Source organism: Podarcis muralis, chromosome 2 (assembly GCF_964188315.1).
Source record: "Podarcis muralis chromosome 2, rPodMur119.hap1.1, whole genome shotgun sequence".
NCBI classification, from domain to species: domain Eukaryota; kingdom Metazoa; phylum Chordata; class Lepidosauria; order Squamata; family Lacertidae; genus Podarcis; species Podarcis muralis.
In genome coordinates this window covers 11,613,161-11,638,567 of record NC_135656.1, presented here as the reverse complement: position 1 = coordinate 11,638,567, position 25,407 = coordinate 11,613,161, and the positions used below count along the sequence as shown (strand labels likewise).

Below are 25,407 nucleotides of genomic sequence, written 5' to 3'. Positions count from 1 at the left end.
ACACCGTATTGAACAAAAGTGCTCTGTTTTCGATGAGCCCGTAAGGACTCTCCGTTTGTGAGTCAGGTGTTTTGACAGTGCAGTGTCCCATACTTTTGCTAGCTGTTCCTCTCTGGAAGGAGGTGAGATGGATTTCCAAAGGGAAGCCACTGACATTCTGGCTGTGCAGGCTGGCTGTTATCAGAGCATGTTATGAGCCATGGTCTCTGGCACTGCCATGAACGCAGCTGCTGGATAAAAAGCGGATTCTGCTCGGGGGGGGGGGGGAGGGAGTTCCACATAAGTCCTAATGACTGACTAAGACAGAAGACACCTACGTTCCTGTTCCTTGATATAAAGAAAAAATAGATTGGGGAGAGGGGACTTGTTCTGGCCTGAGGGAAGCATTCTCTTGTGGGCAGCCTTCCACATGCCAGGGGTGGGCAAACCCACAAATGTAAATTTTTCATTTGTACATTGAGCTAGTTTCTGCACACTCTCAATGCCCCTCTCTATCCTCCATCCACAGGACGTGGGTGGCGCTGTGGGTTAAACCACAGAGCCTAGAACTTGCCGATCAGAAGGACGGTTCGAATCCCCGCGATGGGGTGAGCTCCCGTTGATCGGTCCCTGCTCCTGCCAACCTAGCAGTTCAAAAGCACGTCAAAGTGCAAGTAGATAAATAGGTACCGCTCCGGTGGGAAGGTAAACGGTGTTTCCGTGTGCTGCTCTGGTTCGCCAGAAGCGGCTTAGTCATGCTGGCCACATGACCCGGAAGCTGTACGCCGGCTCCCTCGGCCAATAAAGCGAGATGAGCACCGCAACCCCAGAGTCGGTCATGACTGGACCTAATGGTCAGGGGTCCCTTTACCTTTACCTTATTCTCCTTCCAGGCAAGGAAGTAGCTTCATCAGAGCAAAAACACCCCAAAGAGAGTGAAAAGCAAAGCCAGTGAAGGGTATGGCCAATGAGGGGGCCTGGGGAAAGTTCCAGGGGGTGTCAGATAGAGAGGGCTGAGGGGCTGTCTTTGGTCCCCAGGGTTGAGGTCCCCCACACTTAGTCTAGACCCATTGTCGGAGATGAGCTGCCTTGCCAAACACATGTGGTATGGCTCGCTACTTGTGCAAAATCATAGCTCAGTCGGTAGAGCACGAGACTCTTAATCTCAAGGTTGTGGGTTCGAGCCCCATATCAGGCAAAAGATTATGGCACTGCAGGGGGTTGGACTTAGATGACCCTCATGGTCACTTCCAACTCGTATGGTTAATAATTCTATTAAAAGGCTTCATGGTTGGATTGCATGTAGCATCTTAAAGATGAACATGTCCTATTATGGCACACGCTTTTGTGGAGCAGAGTCAACAGGTGGGGCTTTGCGGGACCCTTTTCTTGCACTGTTCTTACTCTGCTTTGAGGGCACTGGGAACAGGATCAGTTCCCCCACCCAACAAAATGTGATAGGTGGCTTAGGCCTGTCGACTCTGACCCGGTCCCACTGGTAGCCAGTCTGTCCATCAGGGACGTGGGATTACCGTGGTTTCTCAGAATAATGTTCTGCATTACTCATCCCTGTCACTGATTTGGCAGAACCTGGATTTTGGCTGGGAGAGCAATTTGCTTGCAAAGCAGATGGTCAGGGATGCATCCTCTGATGGCCGCAGTTGTGGTTTGGGGGTTGAGGAGGCATTAAGATGAAGGTATGCAGCTTGGGTGTGTGTGAGAGAGAGAGAATTTAAGCCAACACTTGTGAGAGAGGCACGCTTTGAAAAGGTGTTGGTTTCTTGTGCTTGTTTATATGATAAACCTATCAACTTCCATGTGAGACAGAGAGTAGAAGACTCTCAGAATATATATAACTGAATTTTTGTTTTTACTCCTGCTTTTTGGTCAATGCTAATTGGTCAGTGGCTCATCTTGTCCAGCATCCAGTTCCCACAGTGGCTGAACATTTGCCTGTGGAAAACCCGCAAGCGGGATTTGAGCACAACAGCCCTCTCCCCTCCTGTGGTTTCCAGCAACTGGTATTCCTCTCATACATGAATTTGTCTAATCCTCTTTTAAAGCCATCTAAGTTGGTGGCAGGGACACGGGTGACGCTGTGGGTTAAACCACAGAGCCTAGGACTTGCCGATCAGAAGGTCGGCGGTTCGAATCCCCGTGACGGGGTGAGCTCCCGTTGCTCGGTCCCTGCTCCTGCCCACCTAGCAGTTCAAAAGCACGTCAAAGTGCAAGTAGATAAATAGATACCGCTCCGGCGGGAAGGTAAATGGCGTTTCCAGGTGCTGCTCTGGTTCGCCAGAAGCGGCTTAGTCATGCTGGCCACGTGACCCGGAAGCTGTACGCCGGTTCACTCGGCCAATAAAGCGAGATGAGCACCGCAACCCCAGAGTCGGTCACGACTAGACCTAATGGTCAGGTGTCCCTTTACCTTTTTAAGTTGGTGGCCATCACTGCTTCCTGTGCGAGCTTTTGCAACTTGCCTTCAGGAATTAACAGGTGATAATGTTTATTTCCATGCTGTGAACACAGCACGGAAATAAACATTTCAGCAAGACTGACAGCTATTCAAACAAAGGGCTTGTCTACATTTTCTAGGCATGGTCTGTGCTTTAAAGGTCCATGTCCACACACTCTTTAAAGGTGAATCGGAGCAAACTGCAATCCGCAGAAAACCCGGATTGCCATTTGTTGCACTTTAGCTTTAAAAAACAGGTTTTTGTGGGGGAAAGCTCCAGAGTTCCAGATTTTATTTTATTTTTAAGCTCTTGGACATGGTGGTGGGTGCCAATACAGCTCCTTGCCAAAGGTGCAAGGGTCCCTAGGTATGCCTCTGGTCCTAGTATAAAACTATTATTCAGTTGATTTGTTTCATTTAGCCTGGAGAAAGGCTTCTATGGTCAAGAACTGCCATGTCAATGGAAGCTTTTTCTCTAAGCCTAATTACCATGTACGATTTGGAGGGGGTCACATTGTGTGGGGAGTAGAATGTTAACCCTTGCCACCCTATCTGTGACACACCCCCCCATTCTCTCCTTCTCCACACATGGCAATTTGGCTTTTTTCTGGCAGGGGGGAGTTTCCATTGGCACCAATGGGAACTCCCCCCCCCAAAGACTTTATTGCTGTGGAGGGGGCAGAGTTGAGGAGGAGAGGCTGTAGCCTGGATCCAGAGGCACTGTGGGCTGGTTTTTCCTCATCCCTGCAATAAAATTTGGCTCAAGAATACTCCTCTAACTTTAGAAAGACAGCAGGATATTTTGTTTGAAGCCAGATTTGCCACCTGTGACAAGTAAGAGCAACCTCCCAGGTAGCCAGTTAGGTTGCCAGCTTTTGAACAGCAGTGGTTTGATCTACAGGAATTAACAGGTGATAATGTTTAGTTCCATGCTGTGAGCAGGTTTTACCTGCTGATTTCTGCACATCCAACTCCGGCATCCTTGACATAACCAAACTAGTAGCAGGCCACCCTCCTGGACTGAGCAGATCTGGGCTGGGTTTTTAGGTTGTGTTTAAAGCAGTTGTGCAATTGCTTTGCTCACCACGTGCCCAGCTCACAGCTCTACCCAGATTTACTGCACCACTACAAAGTTGCTGAAATCAAGGTCTGAAAGTGTGTGGGAGAAAGAGAAAAAGTGAGAAACCATAGAACTGAGCACTGAAAGAGAAAGTTTGTACAGTCAAACCTCGCTTCTTGAATTGCTCTGTTGACAAAAATTTCGGCTCCCGAACACTGAAAACCCAGAAGAAAGTGCTCCTGTTTTTGAATGTTTTTCGGAAGCCAAACGTCTAACACAGCTTCCGCTTGAGTGCAAGAAGCTCTTGCAACCAATCAGAATCCGCACCTCGGTTGTTGAACGTTTTCGGAAGCTGAACGGGCTTCCAGAACGGATTGCGTTTGACAACCAAGGTTTGACTTTGTTCTGCAGCATGAATATATATGCACAGGTCCCAGATATTTACTCTATGAACTTTCTAGTTTCCTTAATTAAATTCAGATTAACCACCATGTACTGATTTTGTACTCACTGATACAGATTTAAAATCATTGCTAAAAATAAATGGGTGTTTACATCATGCATCCTCCTATCACTTTGTGGCCATGTTTGGGTGATCCTGCCTTCTTAGGCTATAGTATGCGTGAGCCTTTTGCCTGCACATGCGGGCCACAGTTAAACCAAGAAGTCTCTAATTATTTGCAGTTTCCCCTGTTGTCTGAACCGGAAAACTATGATTACTAGCTTCAGGATAAGCCGGGAAATTAAAACACAGTTTAAAGTTAGTTTAACATCATGACTGGTTCCAAAATGGGCAACCAGCTTCATTGGTTTATAACATAGCTTGTTTGCAGCTACTAACCATATTTTCCTAGTTCAGAGGAAATGGAAAGCTATGGTTAATTAGAGCCTTTCTGATTTAATTGCGGCTTGTGTGAAGGGGCTTCATGCCCATGCGGAAACACTGTGCAAACCTTAGCTTACTTACCTGAGATATGAACCAGCAGCTCTTTAACTATCCTGAATTGTACACACACAAAATGCATGCTAGGGTGGATTCTCGATATCTCACCTCTTGTCTTTGAATTCATTAGTACGAATTATCAATCATTGCTTGGTGATGTACCGTATTTTTTGCTCTATAAGACGCACCAGACCACAAGACGCACCTAGTTTTTGGAGGAGGAAAACAAGAAAGAAAAAATATTCTGAATCTCAGAAGCCAGAACAAAAAGAGGGATCGCTGCGCAGCGAAAGCAACAATCCCTCTTGCTGTTCTGGCTTCTGGGATAGCTGCGCAGCCTGCATTCGCTCCATAAGACGCACACACATTTCCCCTTACTTTTTAGGAGGGAAAAAGTGAGTCTTATAGAGCAAAAAATACGGTAATTCCAAACCCGAACAGAACACCTGTGCTCATCATGTGAGACCCTTCTTTGGGTGCCCCCTCCACTAGAAGTCCAGAGGGTAGCTACATGAGAACGGGCCTTTTTGGTGGTGGCTCCCTGTTGGTGGAACGCTCTTCTTGGGAGGCTCGCCTGGTGCCATCATTGTATATCTTGAGGCACCAGGCAAAACCAGGCCTTTCGACTATCTGTGGCCATTTAGAAGTGGGAAAGGGATGTTTTCAATGTTTTTCCTCTTGGTTTTAATAGATCTATGTGGGGTTTATTGTCTGTTTGGTTGCAAGTCACTTTGGGTTGCCCTGGGCAAAGCGACTGACACATTTAATAAATAAAATAAACACTTTCCATTCTTTAACTTGACTATGGAGGAATTGATGTGATGGGGGAATCTGTGTAATAACTAATTAATATTAAAAGGCCTTGCATGGGCGTAGTCAGGATTTATTTTAGGGGGGCATGCTTTATGTAACGGGGGGCCAGAACCGAGTTATCTGCAACTGGTCAGTTAGTTAAGTATTTTTATTTATTTACTTGATGTTGGGGGGGGGGGAGATGCCCCCCAAGCACTCCTGGGTATGCCCAGACCTTGTGAGAACACATCCTGTGTTGACACCAGCTCACTTCAGTTGCATTAGCCGTTTTCGTAATACACCTCTTGAGGACCTTGCCATAGTCTTTAAAAGTGGCAAAAACGATAATGGAGGTCCACACCCACGACCCCTCTTTTCAGCGTTGGCTTATATAAATGAGGAATTCAACCAGTAATATCAGGGATGGTGGATATGGATGTGTAGTTTTGCAAGAGCAGTGATTGTGTGAAGCACACGCTTTAGGCAGAAGCTGCGCATTTCTCAGGAGAACAGACTTCCCAGTAAATATGAATAATCAGCTTGCCCTTTTGCGAAACTTTTGAGAGCTTTAGGCAGTTGTTCCTCCCCCCCCCCCCTTCTTCCTGTCATCGCGAGTGTGGCTTGGAAAAGAACGAAGAATACAGTGCAAATGGATAGTCCTGCATGGACTGTGACCCTTCTTGCGCGCCTGCCGAATCCGTGTTTGCGCGCGTATCCTAGGTCTTCCTCGGAGCGTTGTTGCGTCCGTGTGGCTGCCGCGTATACTGTAGTCAGATTTTGTGTGTATGTGTGTGTGTCCCTCCCACACGGCCCACCCCTTTTCGGCTCCAAGCCACACCCACGAGCTTGGAAGTCCTTAGCCGCTTTCGCCCCCAAGGTAATAGCCTTTTAAGCAAGGCAGGGAAACCGATCGCAGCGCCTGCGCTCCCCGGCGACCAGCTTCGCTCGCGGCGTGCGCCCTGCGCGCGTGCAGCCGAGAAGCTTTGCATGTGGGGGCGCAGCCAAGCCAAGCCCCCTGCGCGTCTGCTGTGGGAGGCGCGGAACATCTCCAACTCTTCCAGGATCATCATCATCACAAACGCACCATTATTATCATCATCCTCATCCCCACCACCATTCCTTCTCTGATCCGCCGCCCGCTTCCACGCCAAACGGATTGTTTCCGGAGATGTACGACTGCATGGAGGCGTTCGCCGTCACCCCGCGGCAACTCTACGATGTTACCAACCGGAGCCCGTGCATGCTGCGGAAGTCAAGCCCGTGTTTCGTGGGCTTGGATCCCTTCGGGTGGCCCCAGCCGGCCAGCTTGCAATGTAGGTGATCCGAGCTCGTGCTGGTGTTCGGGGTTTTGTTTTGGTCAAGGGTGGCTCCTTTGGGAGGGTGCGTCCCTGGGGTGCCACGCGCATGCGAAAGAATGAATTGGGTTCCGCGTCCAGCGAGTGTTGACATGGGTTGGGGGCAGGGCTTTTTTTGTTTTGTTTCTTTTTAATAACCGCGCGTGGGCGTTGGGCGCGAGTGGATCCGGGTGGGCATCTTCCTAGAGGGCGCTGTTCGGCGTGCCGTCCGACCTGATTGGTTGCTTCGCGTTCCAATTTTCCAACTTTTTCTTTTCCTGCTTCGGCACTCTTGCGCCGCGAAAGAGGCGTGGGTCGGGATCCGAAATTTTATGGGTCTCCCCCCCCCCCCTTCCTCTGCAAAAAAAAGGGGAGCTGCGTGACTTAAGCTCTGGGACGTTTGCAACCCCCTCCTTCTGTAATCTGGGCAGCGATCTACTGTGTCTCGGTTACATGGAAACGGGGGATCCCTCTCGCTCGTGGCTCTTTTGTCTTGATGTGGAAACGCGGGTTATGAACACCAGATGAGGGGGAAACTTTGAAGTTTCTTGGCGACCTGGGTGTGGGTGGAGGGGATGTGGAGTAAATCAGGAACGGCAGAAAGGAAGGAAGACTTTCTTTTGGGAGACGATGCCTGGGGGGGAGGGCGTTCATCCTTCACAAAGCCTGGCAGTAGGGGTTTAATTTTTTACTTCTGTTATCTTTCCTCGATTTAAAGTAAAGGGGGGGGGGGGATTTGGCTGTAGTCTACCACGCCGTGCAAATAGATCGAGAACTGAGAATCCTTTAGTTAGGCAATGTTGAGTCCTTATTTTGGTACACACACTAGACTGTAGACACTACTGGAATCTGGAAATCTGGAAGTAGAAGCGGAGGCTTGGGGGTGTTGTGTTTGCGAGATCTGTCAAACACCCAAGGGTGTCCCCAGCGGGTCCTGCGTTCCCTTTTCTCTTTGAGCAGCTGCCAAATCGCTTCCCTCCCTCCCTTCCTTCCCCGCTTTTTGGCACCCACCACCAGTGTTTACAACTTGCAGAAGAACAATCCTTTGATTTTTTTTTACACACACGCACACACGGTGTGGTGCAAAGGCATCTCCCCATCACCTTTGGGGGCACCTGGGGAGGATGCAGGGTTAAGCTCCGCTCCCCTTTCTCCCGCCCGCCCCCCTCCTTACCCGAGGGGAGCTCGCTTTCAAAGCGGTTTCGTTTGGAGCGGCCCCACCCCAGCCTGGCTGCCAAAGCGCTCTCAAGAAATGTGGCACTTTAACTCTTTCGCCGGCGCCTGGAAATCAAAACGCGTCGCTTCCTGCCTCGGTCTATAATTGAACTGTGGGAGGATTCCTTCTCCCACCCCGAGCGCTTGCAGAAGGTTGCAGAGGCACAACCAGAAGCAGCACCCTTCTTTGTGTGAGTTCTGTAGAACACAGAGGAACTAAGAAATTCTTGTTACTGTGCTGTTTAATGAAAACTCAGCAATGGCCATTCCAAGGAAACAGAGGGATTTTATTACAGAGGGAGTATTCTGAAGCTGAATTCGAGTCAGGGCTCAGTCAGGGACCTGATTTTAAGATCAAGCTTCAACTCAGAAACATCTTAAATGATAAGGGGAGAAGTTTCCCTGGGCAAGGCCAGAGTGCCTTTTCATCACCCTCAAGTAACCCATGCCATCTAGAATTTGGGATTCTGGACTATAGGCTATAGTTTCAAGATAGGCTTGACAAATATATTGGCACCACTCTCTTTACAGATATAACTCTTTACAGGTTATAACAGCCCACAGGGCTTCATTTCCCACTTAGCAGATGGCATGCAGTTCCAGTGACTACTGCTGCTTAAATAAGTGCTTAGTACCCATCGAGTGCCAGGAACTTTTTGGGGCTCTGGAACTGATCTGGTCTCCTCTCCCTCCCTCTTTCTTTCTTTCTGAAGGGCTAAGAAGTGTACTTTTTGGAGGGCAGGAAGGGTCAGGAGCTGACAAAGGAAAGAGTGAGGAGGATACCTGGTGCTAATGCAGGAAAGGCAAGGATGGGCCAGTTTGTTTGTTTTGTTGGCTTATTTGTTAGTAGTGCTTTTCAGCTGCCCATCATCCCCTGATCCCAGGATAGGGCACAATACAGAGGAGCGTACAACGAAAACATCTCAACACAATTAAGAGATCAGATAAAGCGTTATCGTACAGAGGGGGACATAACAAGCCCTCATCACAGGAGCACCCTAAGAGTCATCCTAATATCCAGCAGAAGCCCAGAAAAAAGGGAAAGACTTTGTGGCACCACGCCATCTTTTATTATTTGGGTACAGGAGATGCAGGGGAAAGAGACCATTTATTGGTGTATGCTCGTGTCAATCAGCACTTTCCTCCTTATTGCGGAAGTAGCTGCAAAACTGAGAGAGGGTTGAGGCATCCCCTCTGCATCAAATTTTTAACTTTGCTTGATTTTTGTGGTGACACATCTCTGCTTTATGGTTTATCTGCCTCGGCATCAGTGATCCTCCACCACCTGGCACAAAAAAAGTGTCTATCCAGAAGAAAGGGGCAACTGATTCCGTTAGTGTTGGAAGCCACAGTTGGACTCTACATGCATACCAGGAGTGGGGAACTTATGGTCCTTCAGGTGTTGCTGGAACATGACTCCCATCATCCCTTGACCCATTGGCTATGCTGACTGGGACTCGTAAGAGTTGTAGTTCAGGAACATCTGTGGACCACAGGTTCCCCAGGCTTGATACATACAGTACATGTGACCATCCAGATGTTACTGTAATTCAGCACCTGTCAACTCCAGCCAGCATGGCCAATGATCAAAAATTGTAGTCCAGCCACAGGTTTTCCAATCCTGTTCTGCATTGATTTTTTATTTTATTTACTAGATTTCTATACCACCCTTCATCATAAGATCTCAGGGCGGTTCGCCTTGATGTGCCACAGATACCTAACAAAAGGTCTGTGTGTCAGACAAATTGGTAAAAATAAAATCGTGGACCAGTAACTTCGTTGAACTTTCTTGCAAGTCTTCCTCATGTCTCAGCACCTACAGTGATACGTGGCTACCCACAATGGTTGCTTTGAAAACTAGGCCTTGGTTGCGCAACTGTTATGGAAATATGACATAGGAGGACATGTGAGCTTCTGTATCTATGGAGTGGCCTCTCCTGAGTGAATACACAGTCTCAGTGCCACCAATGACATGCCATCCAGCCTTAGCCAGCTTATAACTCCCTATGAAATCTGAATCTCTAGATGACATAACTTTTATGTAATACTGGTGAATGAAACTCTAGTCTGGCATTAGGGATAAAGGCCCTCACAACAGCAGAAAATTGTGTTATTTTTCATACATATATAACTTTACTAGAGTTTCATAGCAAGTGTTGTTTCTCTCCGCAATAGCACTTGAGTTGTAGGTTAGTCTGAAAGAAGAGCATGGCAGGCTCAAAACCACTCAGCGAACTTTGTGGCTGAGCAGAGGTTAGAACCTGGCCTTGTCACATCTACCCGGAGTCCTGCCCTGGTTTTTTTCCTTTTCTTTCTGGCAAGTAGTGGTGGAGATGGATAATAAGAAGGCTCATCCACCAAACTGATCTTGTGTGAGAGGTCTGGATCATGAGCCCACAGGCTATTGAATCAGACTAGTACACTGCTAGACACCATATTCATTTTAGAGACCGTAAACATTGCTAGAAAAGTAGACACAGGACCTTGAATATTCTCCACAATTCTGGGCGCAAGCACAGACATTTCTAGTGGGCGAGGAATTCAGCAGCTTGAGAATCTCTGCTTTCATTGCAAAACGAAAGAAGCAAGCCAAGACCTTAGTAGTCCTGGATGCAAACGCTCACAAGAAGCTTAGAGTTATTTAGGTTAAGTGTGAGGTGCGTGTGGAAATGTGGCAGGATATGTGCATGCGCAGCGTATTTGAGTGTTATAGACAAAATTGCAAGTGTGTGATGAGCACAATGTTTGTTTACATAAGCATGTGATGCCTTGAAAGTGCATTGGTATGGCCTGTGTGTGTACAAGTACACAAGTGCGGTGACCATCATGTTGGCGGGAGAGGCATGTGGCTCTATGATCAGTGTAGGATATGTGAGCACTCTGTGGGATGTGCGTATATTATGGTGTGTAAGAGGTATGGGACAAGCTCTCTGCCACCAGGAATGCTGCTGCTGAGACAAATGGCTTGTATAGTGTCCCAGCTGCAAACAGTTTACGGCTGGTTATAAATGGCTTGTTTGAAGCTCCGGCAAGGCGAGGGCAGGAATTTCCTCAATTTCAGCAATTTAGGCTTTTAAAGCCCTCCAACAACCCCTACTCCTCGAGCCGGATTAAGCAGGGAGGGGGGCGAGGAAGGGAGGGAACAGCAGGGACCCTGAGTTGGCCAGTGTAGATGGACCACTGGCTTTGTGCAGGAGTTGGTCTGAGGGTTGGTGGCCTTCCTGGCTGATGAAACAAAAGAGGAGTGGTGGGGGATGGTGGTGGTGGTGAATGTCTCCCAGACTTGTGGAGCTAAAAGTGCTCTGCAGCTGCTGATGGCATCTGTAAGAGGCTGCTCCAGATTCTGTCCCGTCCCTTCGCTCGCTTCCTCGCTGGCTGCTTAGCGGCTGCCGGTGAATTGATTTATAAGAGATTCATCAACAGATAAAAGGACCCAGAACTGCTCAGAGCAACACTCAGGATTGCAAACTTGGCATGCTCTGTTTTAAAAGAACATGAACCGTAAGGAGGGCCCCTGCTTTGGAATAAACCGTGCTTACTTTGGCTTGGATAGAACAAGGTCTTGTTCACCTGCATGCCGTGAAAGTTGCTTTAGGAAAGGACATCCATCCAGGCAGTCCATTAGCGTAAATGTGTGTGTGGTTTTGTTAGTGCCTGTGTCTGTATGCACAAAAAGCACCTCTCCTTTTCTGAATCCCACCCAGGATAGGCATGCCTGTGTGAAAGCTGCCCTACCCTATGGACGAGTGCCCTGCGGGAGGAGAGTTTTGGACGAGGCTGCTATTGTTTCTTAACTCATATTCTCTGGCACAGCCCTTCTTCATCCTGGTGCTATGCTGGTTGTGGTCTGATTTGAATTGTCATCCCAAACATCTGGAGGGCACCAGGTTGAGCAGATGTGGGCATGCATGCTTTGCTGTGCCCCATATTGCTGTCTGTCCTTCTCACTATAACCTTTGTTGCTAGGCCTCTGTGTAGGAGCAGCTATCAGTGGTGTTAACATAACTACACCAGCTATATTTCTAATTCTTTGGCTGCTGTGCATGGAATAATAATTTCCAGAATAATAAATTTTGAGATCCCTCCCCCCGCAATTTCATGTTTAATAATATTTAGCCTGTGTCATCATAACAATATATATCACACAGTAATCAAAAATATATATTTTTTCTTTTTAAAGAAATCCGATTTCAATATGTAAGTAAAATTCCATAGCTTTAAAGGCTGAAACTCCGGTCGCTTCTTTTTGGCTTTTTTAAAAAAAGGAATCTTCTAGCGACACATGGAGAACCTAAAAGAGAGAGAGTGTGTGGAAGGTGTGACCCTCCAGATGTGATTGGAGTCCCATCACTCATGCACAACAGACAACACAGTCAGTAATGATTGGACTTAGAAGCTGAACCACATCTGGAGGGACACAGGTTCCCTTACGGGTACAAGGAAATATTGGGTCGAGTGATGATGTGATGGGGATTCGCCACATTGTGCTATCCACAGAGCCCCTGGGTTAATTCTTTGCTCTGTCTCTGCTCCTGAAGATTCTCCTTCCTTCCTTCCTTCCTTCCTTCCTTCCTTCCTTCCTTCCTCTCTCTCTCTCTCTCTCTCTCTCTCTCTCTCTCTCCTCTTCTCTTCTGTCCCAGAAGAACAAAGCTTTTTTCCTTTCGTTTTTAAATTCTAGCTTTCATAGTTAGCTTAAAAGATCTAACATGTGCAGTTCCAAAGCGTCGAAAGGAATCCAGCTGAAAAGCGAGTATTTTATGTGACGGTGGTTTCTTCACGAAGCTCGGAGGAGTTCCAGCTTGTTTCAAGGCAAATGCCTCTTAACAGGGTTGGGGGAACTAAACTCCTTTGCAGAACCTGAACTTGAGCTCTGCTCAGCTCCCCAGTCCTCACTTGTTCAGACCATTCCTCTCATTCTTCCAGCCGCCACAAGAAAGTACCGTAATTTTCGCTCCAAAACACGCACTTTTTTGCTCCTAGAAAGTAAGGGAAAATGCCTGTGCGTGTTAAGGAGCGAATGCACTCGACTGCATCCATGGCTGCCGTCAGTCAATCAAAGTGGGAGCCGCTTGCAGGGCTTTGCACTGCTCTAGCTTTGCTTGCTTTACAGCCAGGAGGAGGGGGAGGAGCCGAGGAGGGAGGGAGGGAAGGAGAGCCATGGCAGCAAAGCGGGCAGCAGCCGCTTACACGCGAGGAGGGACAGACGGGAGCCATAGGGAGCCGGAAAAGCGCCGCGTAGCCAGCAACAGCTGCTGCAGCCTCAGCTAGCAACGCTCTCTAAACGGAGCAATGAGGCTGCAGAGGGACGGCAGGGCACAGGAGGGCTCTGAGCCACGAGCGCAGTGAAAACCAGTAAAAAAGTTTTTTAAAAGGCTGCTGGGGACAGGAGGGCACGGGATGAGGGAGAGAGGGAAATTACGATTCTCCCAGCGTCTCAGCTGATCCGCTGAGCAGGACTTGGGTTGCAGGGGATTCGCCATTAGCTGCGTAAAGCAGCAAAGAGGGAGAGAAGGAGCAAAGTGGGAGAGGAAAGGAGCTGCTTACACTGCTGTAAGTGGCTGCTGTCTGGTTGGCTCCTTTAAAGCAACAGTGCTCTTTCCCTCCCCCCTCCCCTCTCAGTTCGCCGAAAAGCTCCTTTTCCACACACCCCACTCGAGCTCCTTCTCCCCTTAAATCCCTCTCCTGCATCATTAGCCACATCCTTCTCCACCCACCCCACGCGTGTTCCTTCTCCCCTTAAATCCCTCTCCTGCATCATTAGCCACATCCTTTTCCACACACCCCACGCGTGTTCCTTCTCCCCTTAAATCCCTCTCCTGCATCATTAGCCACATCCTTCTCCACCCACCCCACGCGTGTTCCTTCTCCCCTTAAATCCCTCTCCTGCATCATTAGCCACATCCTTCTCTACACACCCCACGCGTGTTCCTTCTCCCCTTAAATCCCTCTCCTGCATCATTAGCCACATCCTTCTCCACCCACCCCACGCGTGTTCCTTCTCCCCTTTAACCGCTCGCCTGCATCATTAGCCACATCCTTCTCTACACACCCCACGCGTGTTCCTTCTCCCCTTAAATCCCTCTCCTGCATCATTAGCCACATCCTTCTCCACCCACCCCACGCGTGTTCCTTCTCCCCTTAAATCCCTCTCCTGCATCATTAGCCACATCCTTCTCCACACACCCCACGCGTGTTCCTTCTCCCCTTAAATCCCTCTCCTGCATCATTAGCCACATCCTTCTCCACCCACCCCACGCGTGTTCCTTCTCCCCTTTAACCGCTCGCCTGCATCATTAGCCACATCCTTCTCTACACACCCCATGCGTGTTCCTTCTCCCCTTAAATCCCTCTCCTGCATCATTAGCCACATCCTTCTCCACCCACCCCACGCGTGTTCCTTCTCCCCTTTAACCGCTCGCCTGCATCATTAGCCACATCCTTCTCTACACACCCCATGCGTGTTCCTTCTCCCCTTAAATCCCTCTCCTGCATCATTAGCCACATCCTTCTCTACACACCCCACGCGTGTTCCTTCTCCCCTTAAATCCCTCTCCTGCATCATTAGCCACATCCTTCTCCACCCACCCCACGCGTGTTCCTTCTCCCCTTTAACCGCTTGCCTGCATCATTAGCCACATCCTTCTCTACACACCCCACGCATGCTCCTTGTCCCTTGAATGCTTTTCCTTCCCTCCCTACTTAAAACGTGGTTACAAAGCACGGATCCACATGGATCCTCAGGATTTTTGCACTGGGTCACCCCAGGTTCACCATCAGATCACATAAAATGTCCATGGCTACAGCCTGCACCAAAAAAATCACGCACCCACTGTTTCATGGGGCTGCAATGGCGCAAAAACGTGGTTACAAAGCATGGATCCACATGGATCCACAGGATTTTTGCATTGGGCTACCCCAAACTCACCGTCAGATCACGTTTGTGGCCACAGCATGAACCACAAAAATCATACATCCACTGTTTTGTTTAGAATATTTTTTTCTTGCTTTCCTCCTCTAAAAACTACGTGCGTGTTATGGTCAGGTGCGTGTTATAGAGCGAAAAATACGGTACCAGCATTTATTACGCATTTACATTTTATTATGCAGTATACGTTTGTGAATATACAGGTGCCACTTTTGTGATGTGGCTTAAGCTGTTTTGTCCTACCCAGTAATACTATGAGGAACATCCTAATGGCCTTGTCTGATAGAATCTGAGCAATCTGTTTTTGTTTTTGTATTTTATAAGCTGGTTGCACTTTTGTACAGTTTTCATTCCCACTTTTATATACAGTGGTACTTTGGGTTAAGTACTTAATTCATTCTGGAGGTCTGTTCTTAACCTGAAATTGTTCCTAACCTGAAGCACCACTTTAGCTAATGGGGCCTCCTGCTCCCGCTGCACAGCCGGAGCACGATTTCTGTTCTCATCCTGAAGCAAAGTTCTTAACCTGAAGCACTATTTCTGGGTTAGCGGAGACTGTAACCTGAAGCATATGTAACCTGAAGCGTATGTAACCCGAAGTACCACTGTACACGAGTTGGATGAGGGAGGCAGATACAATTAAGTTTTTTATTTATACAGTCATTCATTTTTTTGCACCATGTATTCTGAGTGAATAATTGAAACCTCTGTTGTGCAGAGATCTTCCTTTCCGTCTGAAAAGAGAGGCAGGGGAAGGAAGCGCAGATTATGAGTCCACGAGTCAGTAGTGGAGTCAGTCTAGTAGTGGAGATTGAGAGGGGGAAGCTTGGAGCTGAGAGGGGGAATCTAGCCCTAGTGAGAGATATGCCCCTTTGGGGGTGGATGGTAGTCCCCTGAATGCTCTGCCAATAGAGATTCAGAAGCCGTCTCCTGTTTCAATTTTCAAGCATCCACTGAAAACCACCAAACATATGCAGGCAGTTAAGAAAATACCTGTCTGCAATGGTTAAAGGTAAAGGGACCCCTGACCATTAGGTCCGGTCATGGCCGACTCTGGGGTTGCGGAGCTCATCCTGCTCTATAGGCCGAGGGAGCTGGCGTACAGCTTCCGGGTCATGTGGCCAGCATGACTAAGCCGCTTCTGGCGAACCAGAGCAGCGCACGCAAACGCTGTTTACCATCCCGCCGGAGTGGTACCTATTTATCTACTTGCACTTTGACGTGCTTTCAAACTGCTAGGTTGGCAGGAGCAGGGACCGAGCAACAGGAGCTCACCCCGTCGCAGGGATTCGAACTGCCGACCTTCTGATCGGCAAGTCCTAGGCTCTGTGGTTAACCCACAGCGCCACCCGCGTCCCTCCCTCTGAAATGGTTAGTTGATCTCTAATTTTAAGTTTTCAATTTTTTTAAAAAAATTCTCTATATGTATATTTGTTTCAACCTGCTTTTTTTAAAGAAATGAATAGCGGTATTTAAATATTTTTAACAAATAAATAGATTCACCCCCATTTCACGGAGGACAAGGCTACCACTATTCTGCTAGGCACAGTAACTAGGAATTTCCTCTGAATATCAGTAGCTGACAAACAACAGTGAGCAATGACTTCTGCTTGGGGCTTCCTTCTTGTTTCCTTCCCATAATAAGCCTCTGGTTAGCCATTGTGGGAGGGACGCGGGTGGCGCTGTGGGTAAAACCTCAGCGCCTAGGACTTGCCGATCGCATGGTCGGCGGTTCGAATCCCCGCGGCAGGGTGCGCTCCCGTCTTTCGGTCCCAGCGCCTGCCAACCTAGCAGTTCGAAAGCACCTCCGGGTGCAAGTAGATAAATAGGGACCGCTTACCAGCGGGAAGGTAAACGGCGTTCCGTGTGCTGCGCTGGCTCGCCAGAGCATCTTCGTCACGCTGGCCACGTGACCCGGAAGTGTCTGCGGACAGCGCTGGCTCCCGGCCTCTAGAGTGAGATGAGCGCACCACCCTAGAGTCTGTCAAGACTGGCCCGTATGGGCAGGGGTACCTTTACCTTTACTAGCCACTGTGGGAACAGAATGCTGGACAAGACAGGCCTCTTGCCTGATCCTTCAGGACTCTTGTGAGGTTAATCATCGAACATTTCCTACCATTGCTCCTGACCTGTGCCTGGTTTCGGAGGGCACTCAAAGGCTGTGTCTGGTTGGCTGTCTCACTGTGCCCTGCTGCCTCTTGTAGTATGGGGAGGAGTTGGCACACCTTGCTGAGCTAGGAGGAAACAACCTGGGTTAGACAAGGGAGTGTATTGTGCCTTTAGAAAACAAACCCAAACACAGTGGTACCTCGGGTCACATATGCTTCAGGTTACATACGCTTCAGGTTACAGACTCCGCTAACCCAGAAATAGTGCTGCAGGTTAAGAACTTTGCTTCAGGATGAGAACAGAAATCATGCTCCTGCGGCGAGGCAGCAGCAGGAGGCCCCATTAGCTAAAGTGGTGCTTCAGGTTAAGAACAGTTTCAGGTTAAGTACGGACCTCCGGAACGAATTAAGCACCTCATTTTTCGCTCTATAAGACGCACCAGGCCAGTTTTTGGAGGAGGAAAACAAGAAAAAAAATATTCTGCATCTCAGACGCCAGAACAGCAAGAGGGATCTCTGCGCAGTGAAAGCAGCAATCTCTCTTGCTGTTCTGGCTTCTGTGATAGCTGCGCAGCCTGCATTCGCTCCATAAGACGCACACACATTTCCCCTTACTTTTTAGGAGGAAAAAGAGTCTTATAGGGCAAAAAATACGGTACTTAACCTGAGGTACCACTGTACTGTAAGGCCACAACAGATTTGCAGAACTCCACGAGTGCTTTGCAAGTGAAGCACACAAGTGTCTATGTGAATGCCAGGAAGTAGGGCACAATGGTTACATTACAGAGTGCAGGAGGGTGATTTTGTTGCACGGGAGGGCAGCCTGATGGGGGCAGTCACAGCTTCTTCCTTCACATTGTTGCTTCTGTCCCCTGCAGATGCAGAGGCTCAGATATCGCCTACCCCCTTTAAATCTGGCTTGTCAGGTTCTGTATCTCTGCACACATCTCCCTTCTTTCACCATTTAGGCATCTGTTGGTAGCTGAGCCCTGCTGTGGATATTGGGTGGTTTGTAAACACACACGGAGACAGGCAGTCCTCTTCTTCTTCCCCCATCTTCCCCCCTTTGTGTGGCTCCAGGCAGTTATTTGGGTGTGTACAGAAGCTATTTAGAGAAGAATAAGTTGGGGCTAAAATGTGATGCTCTCCAGGAAATGACAGGCCTGATAACAGCTTGGCCTGACAAGAGCCTTGAAGGAGCCTTATGTTAAGTTTGCCAGTGGTTTCTGATGCTTAGAGTACAAACAGGGCATCACCTCTCTCTCCTCACCCTCCCCAGCTAGGGCTGAAGGCACAGAATCTGGAACCTTGATTGGCAGAGTTGTGCAAGAAGGATCCTAGAAAGACATGGATGAGCTGAAAGGGGCTTTTGGGAAGATGCAGTGCCTTGGGGGTCTGGAGGCTGGGATGAAAATTAAGAGGGTCTGCCAGAGGAAGAGCAGTCAGCCACTGACAGAGATTAGCACAAGAGATCTGGAGATCTTTGTGCACCTGGAAGGGGGGATGTGACCTAAAACTCCTGGGTTCTATTTTCCGCTGTAGGAATACAACCAGGATCTTGCTGGGTTAATTCCCAAGTGTGGGATGGGCTGCTGTAAACTATAGCCAAGGCCAGCATTCTTCCTAGCGCTGATATTTTACTGGGTCAGAATGCTGAGCATTCCTCACCTCTCTTGTTAAGTGATAGGGGACCCTTTCAAAGTATGGTTCTTACTTTATTTTTATTTTATTTTGTTTTGCTCTTTTCTTCTCTCTTTGACCCTAAAGCATACAGTGGTGCCTCGGGTTACATACACTTCAGGTTACATACGCTTCAGGTTACAGACTCCGCTAACCCAGCAATAGTACCTCAGGTTAAGAACTTTGCTTCAGGATGAGAACAGAAATTGTGCTCCGGCGGCGCAGCAGCAGCGGGAGGCCCCATTAGCTAAAGTGGTGCTTCAGGTTAAGATCAGTTTCAGGTTAAGAACGGACCTCCGGAACGAATTAAGTACTTAACCCGAGGTACCACTGTGCTGTCTGCACACGAGCTTGAAGAACTTCCTCTTCAATTTTTGATCTTGCTGTCAAGAACATGGTAGCATTCACATACCAAAGGCCCGGCGGTCTCTTTCCACAGTGGACAACCAGATGGTTCCCACAAGCATGATAGGAGCACAATGGCTTCCCCCCCTTTCCTTTCCCATTCCCCAAAAAGGAATGGGGTTGCTTCAAAAACTACCTGATAAAATATGGTTCCAAAAATAATACTTGGTTGTGCTTAGATTAATTTCACAGATATACAAGAAAACTGAGATTAATAAATGAATACAGAACACTTACTACTTAAGGAAAGTATTGAAACCGCAAAGAGATAGTGGAAATCAACGAACATAGAAGGGATTCAAAAAAATTTCCAGAAGGGAAAGAAAGTGACTACAAAGAAAGAAAGAAAGAAAGAAAGAAAGAAAGAAAGAAAGAAAGAAAGAAAGAAAAGAAGGAGTACAAATGTAATTTCTTTCTGGGAACTTGGCGTACAGTATAAACAAATCACTGTTTGTACCCTTTGAAAAATTTGGTGTACTTGGTGTAATTTCTTTTTTTTTCTTTTTAATTTCTTTTTTGGTTTTGTTTTGTCTTTTTTCCCTTATTTTCTTTAATATTTTAGTTTCCCCCCCTTTTCTCTTTTTGTATTTTTTCTTATAAGTTTTGAATATCTGGATGTAATATTTAATATATGCTTTCTTTGTAATTTTTAAAAATGCAATAATAATAATAAAAAGATGGGAGCACAATAGCACACAGTTTTGCTTGCGTTCCCCAGAAACTAGTCTTCAGAGGCACACTGAAGTTGTGTGCAGCCATCACAACTCAAAGCCATTTGATAGTGTTATATTCCATGAATCTGCCTAATGCCCTTTTGCTAAATCTGTGGTAAAAAAGGTAAAGGTACCCCTGCCCGTACGGGCCAGTCTTGACAGACTCTGAGGTTGTGCGCCCATCTCACTTGTGGTAGTGAATCCCATAAGAACTTAACCATGTACGGTGCGAAGAAGTTACTTCGTTTTGTCTGTCCTGAATCTCCCAGCATTCTCCTTTGTTTCCTTTAGTATAATCAAAGAGGGAGAAAACTGTATCTCTGTCTATGTTATACACACACCATGCTTAATTTTGCACACCTTTTTCATGCCCTATGAAACCAAATTGCCTTTTTGCTAAACTAAAAAGCCCCAAATGTTGTACCTGTTCCAGGTCCATTTTTATTTCCCTGAAGTGCACCGTTTCCAGCTCCTCTTTGAGAAGAACTGTCCATAGTACAGTGGTACCTCGGGTTAAGAACTTAATTCGTTCTGGAGGTCCGTTCTTAACCTGAAACTGTTCTTAACCTGAAGCACCACTTTAGCTAATGGGGCCTGCTGCTGCCGCCGCCGCGCCGCCGGAGCACGATTTCTGTTCTCATCCTGAAGCAAAGTTCTTAATCCGAGGTACTATTTCTGGGTTAGCGGAGTCTGTAACCTGAAGCGTCTGTAACCTGAGGTACCACTGTATATCAAAAGAGCAGCTGCACCATAGATTTGTATAAAGGCATCACAATAACTGGCAGCTTTATTTTTGATCTGTTTCCTAATCTTCCATAACATGGAGCTCACCTTTTTCACAGCAACTGCACAGTGGGTCAATGCTTTTATGGAGCTGTTTACCACAACCCTGGGCTGTTCTCTGACAGCTCAAGGCTCCCATCAGCAAAAGGGCTGTCTTGCTTCCATGTGCGTCCCTTCGCACTTCCTTATTAACCCAACAACTATAGGGCAAAGTTGTTAAACAAAGAGCTGTAGCAGATTGAAGTGAGTCAGAAACACACACACACACACACAAAACTGTCACCCAAGCTCACCTTCCATTGTCCTGTGTGATCATGGGCATGTGACGTCCATGGATATCACTTTCCCTGTTTCAAAAATGCCAACTTGGGTGAGCTGTACATTAATTATCAGATGTGACACATTTGAAATGAATTCTTTGTCGCATAGTTTATCACACTTTGAACTTGACCCGGTAGCAAATTGGCAACCAGGGCAGATCTCTGAGCACAGGTGTTATATGCTGACAAGGCCTCACTCCCGTCAGCAGTCGTGTGGCAGCGTTCTGCACGGCTAACTGCAACTTCCGGATCAGGTGCAAGGGAAGCCCCACATAGAGCACATTGCAGTAATCCAGTCTTGCTCGTCCCCCTCTTGCCAAGAGAGTAACATCTAAATAGCTGTGGATTGCATTAATCCTTTCCGCCCCAGCACCATATTTGCATCAGGTCACTGCTTCCAACATGGGAAAATTCACATGCTGTGGGCATGATGCATGATGTGAAATTTGTACATGGTGCTGGTGCCATAAAGGATGTGGGTGGCACTGTGGGTTAAACCACAGAGCCTAGGACTTGCCAATCAGAAGGTCAGCGGTTCGAATCCCTGTGACAAGGTGAGCTCCCGCTGCTCGGTCCCTGCTCCTGCCAACCTAGCAGTTCGAAAGTACGTCAAGGTGCAAGTAGATAAATAGGTACCACTCCGGCGGGAAGGTAAATGGTGTTTCTGTGCACTGCTCTGGTTCGCCAGAAGCGGCTTAGTCATGCTGGCCACATGACCCGGAAGCTGTACGCCGGCTCCCTCAGCCAATAAAGCGAGATGAGCGCCGCAACCCCAGAGTCGGCCACGACTGGACCTAATGGTCAGGGGTCCCTTTACCTTTACCTTTACTGGTACCATATGGGGAGTCAGCCATGTGGGGAGAGCAGCAGTCAGGTTGCAGACGTAAGGTGTGAAACTGGCCCTTAAATCTCCACGGTGCCTTAAGTCCTTTTGGTCTTTTAGCTGCTATAGACCTGAAGGTTGTTTGATTGCTGCCTTTAGTGTTTTTTTTATTAGCTGCACACCTGTTGACAACTGTTTTAGTTAGATTTCTGTATTATTGTGTACATTGCCTTGTGATCCTGTGTGGAAAGGGTCCCCCCCCCCATTTAATCCTGTAAATAAATAAATAGACTGTTGTGCTTGCTTTTGGGTGGATTTTCCTCCTGGCAGCAAATCTTGCTAAACTTGTGTCCAGAGAACTTCACATTCTTGCCTGTAACGAAGACCCCTTCCTCTGCAAACTGTGGCCATCAGTGAGCTGATAAAAGAACACACACACACACCCTGGGAAGAAAGGAAGAGGAGAACTTGCATTTTGTAATGAATCCCAGCAGGAGATACACTGTTGAAGCCTCTACCCAGCAAGAGCTATTTGGGGTGGAAGCTTTCGGTTCCGCTCTGCCTTTGAATGAATGAATAAGTTGTACGGAAAGCAGCTATGGTGAAACAGTCTTTTAAAAAGTTACTGATGCAAAATAAGTACAAATCTTCAATTTGATCCAAAACACAGTAACTTATAGGGTTTCCAAGCATAATTGAAAGTGTTGGTACTGACCTTTAAAGCCCTGAACGGCCTCGGTCCAGTATATCTGAAGGAGCGTCTCCACCCCCATCGTTCTGCCCGGACCCTGAGGTCCAGCTCCGAGGGCCTTCTGGCGGTTCTCTCGCTGCGAGGTTACAGGGAACCAGGCAGAGGGCACCCGCCCTGTGGAATGCCCTCCCACCAAATGTCAAAGAGAACAACTACTACCAGACCTTTAGAAGACATCTGAAGGCAGCCCTGTTTAGGGAAGCTTTTAATGTTTGATGCATTACTGTATTTTAATATTTTGTTGAAAGCCGCCCAGAGTGGCTGGGGAAGCCCAGCCAGATGGGCGGGGTATAAATAAATTATTATTATTATTATTATTATTATTATTATTATTATTATTATTATTAGATGGACTGAGAGAAGAGTCGGCAGGAAGGCACTCTTGCTGATGGAAGATGCCTTCAGTTCATCTTCTGGGAGCCTCCTCCTCCCAGCCCCTGTGCCATAGCTCACCCTGTTCAGCAGGGTCACTGGACAGTGAGGAGAGCTGCTTTGGGAAGCTCCAGGGTGGGAGGCAGAGGTTGCTTTTGGGAAGAGGGGGCAGAAAAGACACTTTTACACCCACCCCCTTTTCAGACTTTTCTCTGTATTTTCAGCTTTCACACTGGGAAGAGTTGAGAAAGATTTAGATCTTTCACATGACACTCATGTGTGTGTGTGTTAACAATGATAGTGCTACATTGCTGGGGACAGACAACAGGAGTTGGCTGTTTTGTCTTCACCCTCTGCTTGCTAACTTCCTAGAAAGGTCTGTGTGGGGCTGGTTTTTACACTGATAAATTCTAGAATCCAGATAATTAGCACACAGCAGAGCCTGCACTAAAAGGGATGCGGGTGGCGCTGTGGGTTAAACCACAGAACCTAGGACTTGCTGATCAGAAGGTCGGCGGTTCGAATCCTTGCGACGGGGTGAGCTCCTGTTGCTCCGTCCCTGCTCCTGCCAACCTAGCAGTTCAAAAGCACGTCAAAGTGCAAGTAGATAAATAGGTACCACTCTGGCATGAAGGTAAACGGCGTTTCTGTGCGCTGCTCTGGTTCGCCAGAAGCAGCTTAGTCATGCTGGCCACATGAGCCGGAAGCTGTACGCCGGCTCCCTCGGCCAATAAAGCGAGATGAGTGCCACAACCCCAGAGTCGGCCACGACTGGACCTAATGGTCAGGTACCCCTTTACCTTTACCTTAGAGCCTGCACTGCAGGTTGTTTGATGCAAGAGTTTAATCCAGACCTGACACTCTGTAGGAGAGGGGTTGTAGCTCAGCTTTAGGACACATGCCTTGCATGTAGAACAGAGGCAGGCAGTGTTGTTGAAGTACAGTTCCAGGCCATTGGAGGCTGGTGTGAGTTAAGAGTCATCAAATTGTAAAGTTGGAAGGGACCCTGAGGATCTCCAACCCCCTGCACGAATATGTAGCTGTCGCATATGGGGATTTAACCTGCAACCCTGGCATTACCAGCACCACGCTCTAACCAACTGAGCTATCCAGTCCAACAACATTAGAAAAGGCTCTGAGTTAAAATCTTGGCCTCTCTATTCAAAAGGATCAGATAGCAGGTGGTGGGGAAGACCTCCTAGAGTTTGTTAAGGGTGCTGGGAATTGTATCTCTGTGTGAGGGGGAAACTACGATTCCCAGGATGTACAGTACAGTGGTACCTCGGGTTACAGACGCTTCAGGTTACAGACTCCGCTAACCCAGAAATAGTACCTTGGTTTAAGAACTTTGCTTCAGGATGAGAACAGAAATTGCGCGGCGGCAGCGGGAGGCCCCATTAGCGAAAGTGGTACCTCAGGTTAAGAACAGTTTCAGGTTAAGAATGGACCTCCAGAACGAATTAAGTTCTTAACCCGAGGTAGCACTGTATACTGGATGTACAGTCATACCTCAGGTTACAAACGCTTCAGGTTGTGCATTTTTGGGTTGCGCCTTGCGCCGAACCCAGAAGTACCGGAACGGGTTACTTTCGGGTTTTGGCGTTCGCGCATGTGCAGAAGCATTAAACCGCGCTTTGCGCATGCACAGAAGTGCCAAATCGCGACCCATGCATGTGCAGCGCTGCAGGTTGCGAACGTGCCTCCCACACGGATCACATTCGCAACCCGAGCATCCACTGTACTTTAAATGTATGGTGTGGATATAACCAGTCTCCTCTAGTATATGGTAATTTTCTCTTTCTAATCCCTCAGCTTCAGGGCAGATGGTCCATCTCACGTTTTCATGCCCAGTCCATATTTCAGTACAAGAATATGCATGTGATTTCATAAGAGAACACAGAACAGATAAACCATGGGTTTTTTATTAAGACCTAGTAAAACACACTTTGAGAGACAGGTCTACTTTCCATCTGGATGGTTTGTTTTATTTTATTTTTTTGTTGCATGTTTGAAATTGTATTCAGGATTCCTTGCCTGTAAAATGCGATTTTTATTACTGACTTCAAAGGGTTGTGAAGATGAACGGAGCGTGGAACTGACCCACATATTATAAAGAACATGGTGGCAGAATTCTGGACTGTGCCACTTAAGACTGCCAGTTCCTACCAAAGGGATGGTAATAGTTTTTAACATCCCCCCTAAAAGATATCCCCTTTATAGGGGTATGCTAAATGTCCCCCCTCCCCCATGTGCTAGTTGACTGCATGCTTGGAGGTTTTGTGTGTGTGTAGGTCTCCCTGTGTTTTAAATGAGTAATGTTTTTTAAAAAAACATGGCTGCCCCTGCAGGGATACGACCCGAAATTCTACCACCTGATTATGAAGAACCAAAGAATGATTCTAGCTTTGAGAGGCATTTTATGCAATCAGCTGGCTATGGAAGTATTTGAAATAATGATTAATATGCTGCCTCTTGAGTTCCTGCTGGGCTGCATATTAGGATTTCCTGCTCTCATTTGTTCCCCAGAGGACAAGGACTGGACACAGACGTCCACTCCCATGGGCCAGCCACCATATTTCATGCCTCTTGTTCCGCCTCCGTGAAGGTGCATTGGCCTTCTGCCCTCTGGGAATGTGTTTGGGATTGTTCCCTCTGTTGGAGCATCAGATTGCTGTCAGCACGGGGGCGATTTATGGCCAGGCCTGCTCTTCCCCCCGTTCATGGAGGCGGGAGAGCCCTGTCCTGCTGC

General features: G+C 47.8%; 1 protein-coding gene across 3 annotated transcripts in view; it reads left to right on the top strand.

Moving 5' to 3' along the window:
• Positions 1-25,407, top strand: part of RARG (retinoic acid receptor gamma) — a 127,385-nt gene that overhangs the window by 72,115 nt on the left and 29,863 nt on the right. For 2 of the 3 annotated variants that reach the window (XM_028709523.2, XM_028709516.2), the window contains exon 1: positions 6,105-6,542. The exons of the other annotated variant lie outside the window; for it this stretch is intronic. In XM_028709523.2, the coding sequence (XP_028565356.1) occupies positions 6,447-6,542 (96 nt within the window). In that variant the 5' untranslated portion in view covers positions 6,105-6,446. Of the gene's footprint in view, positions 1-6,104; positions 6,543-25,407 lie in introns of those variants that run through there. 3 annotated transcript variants of the gene reach the window in all.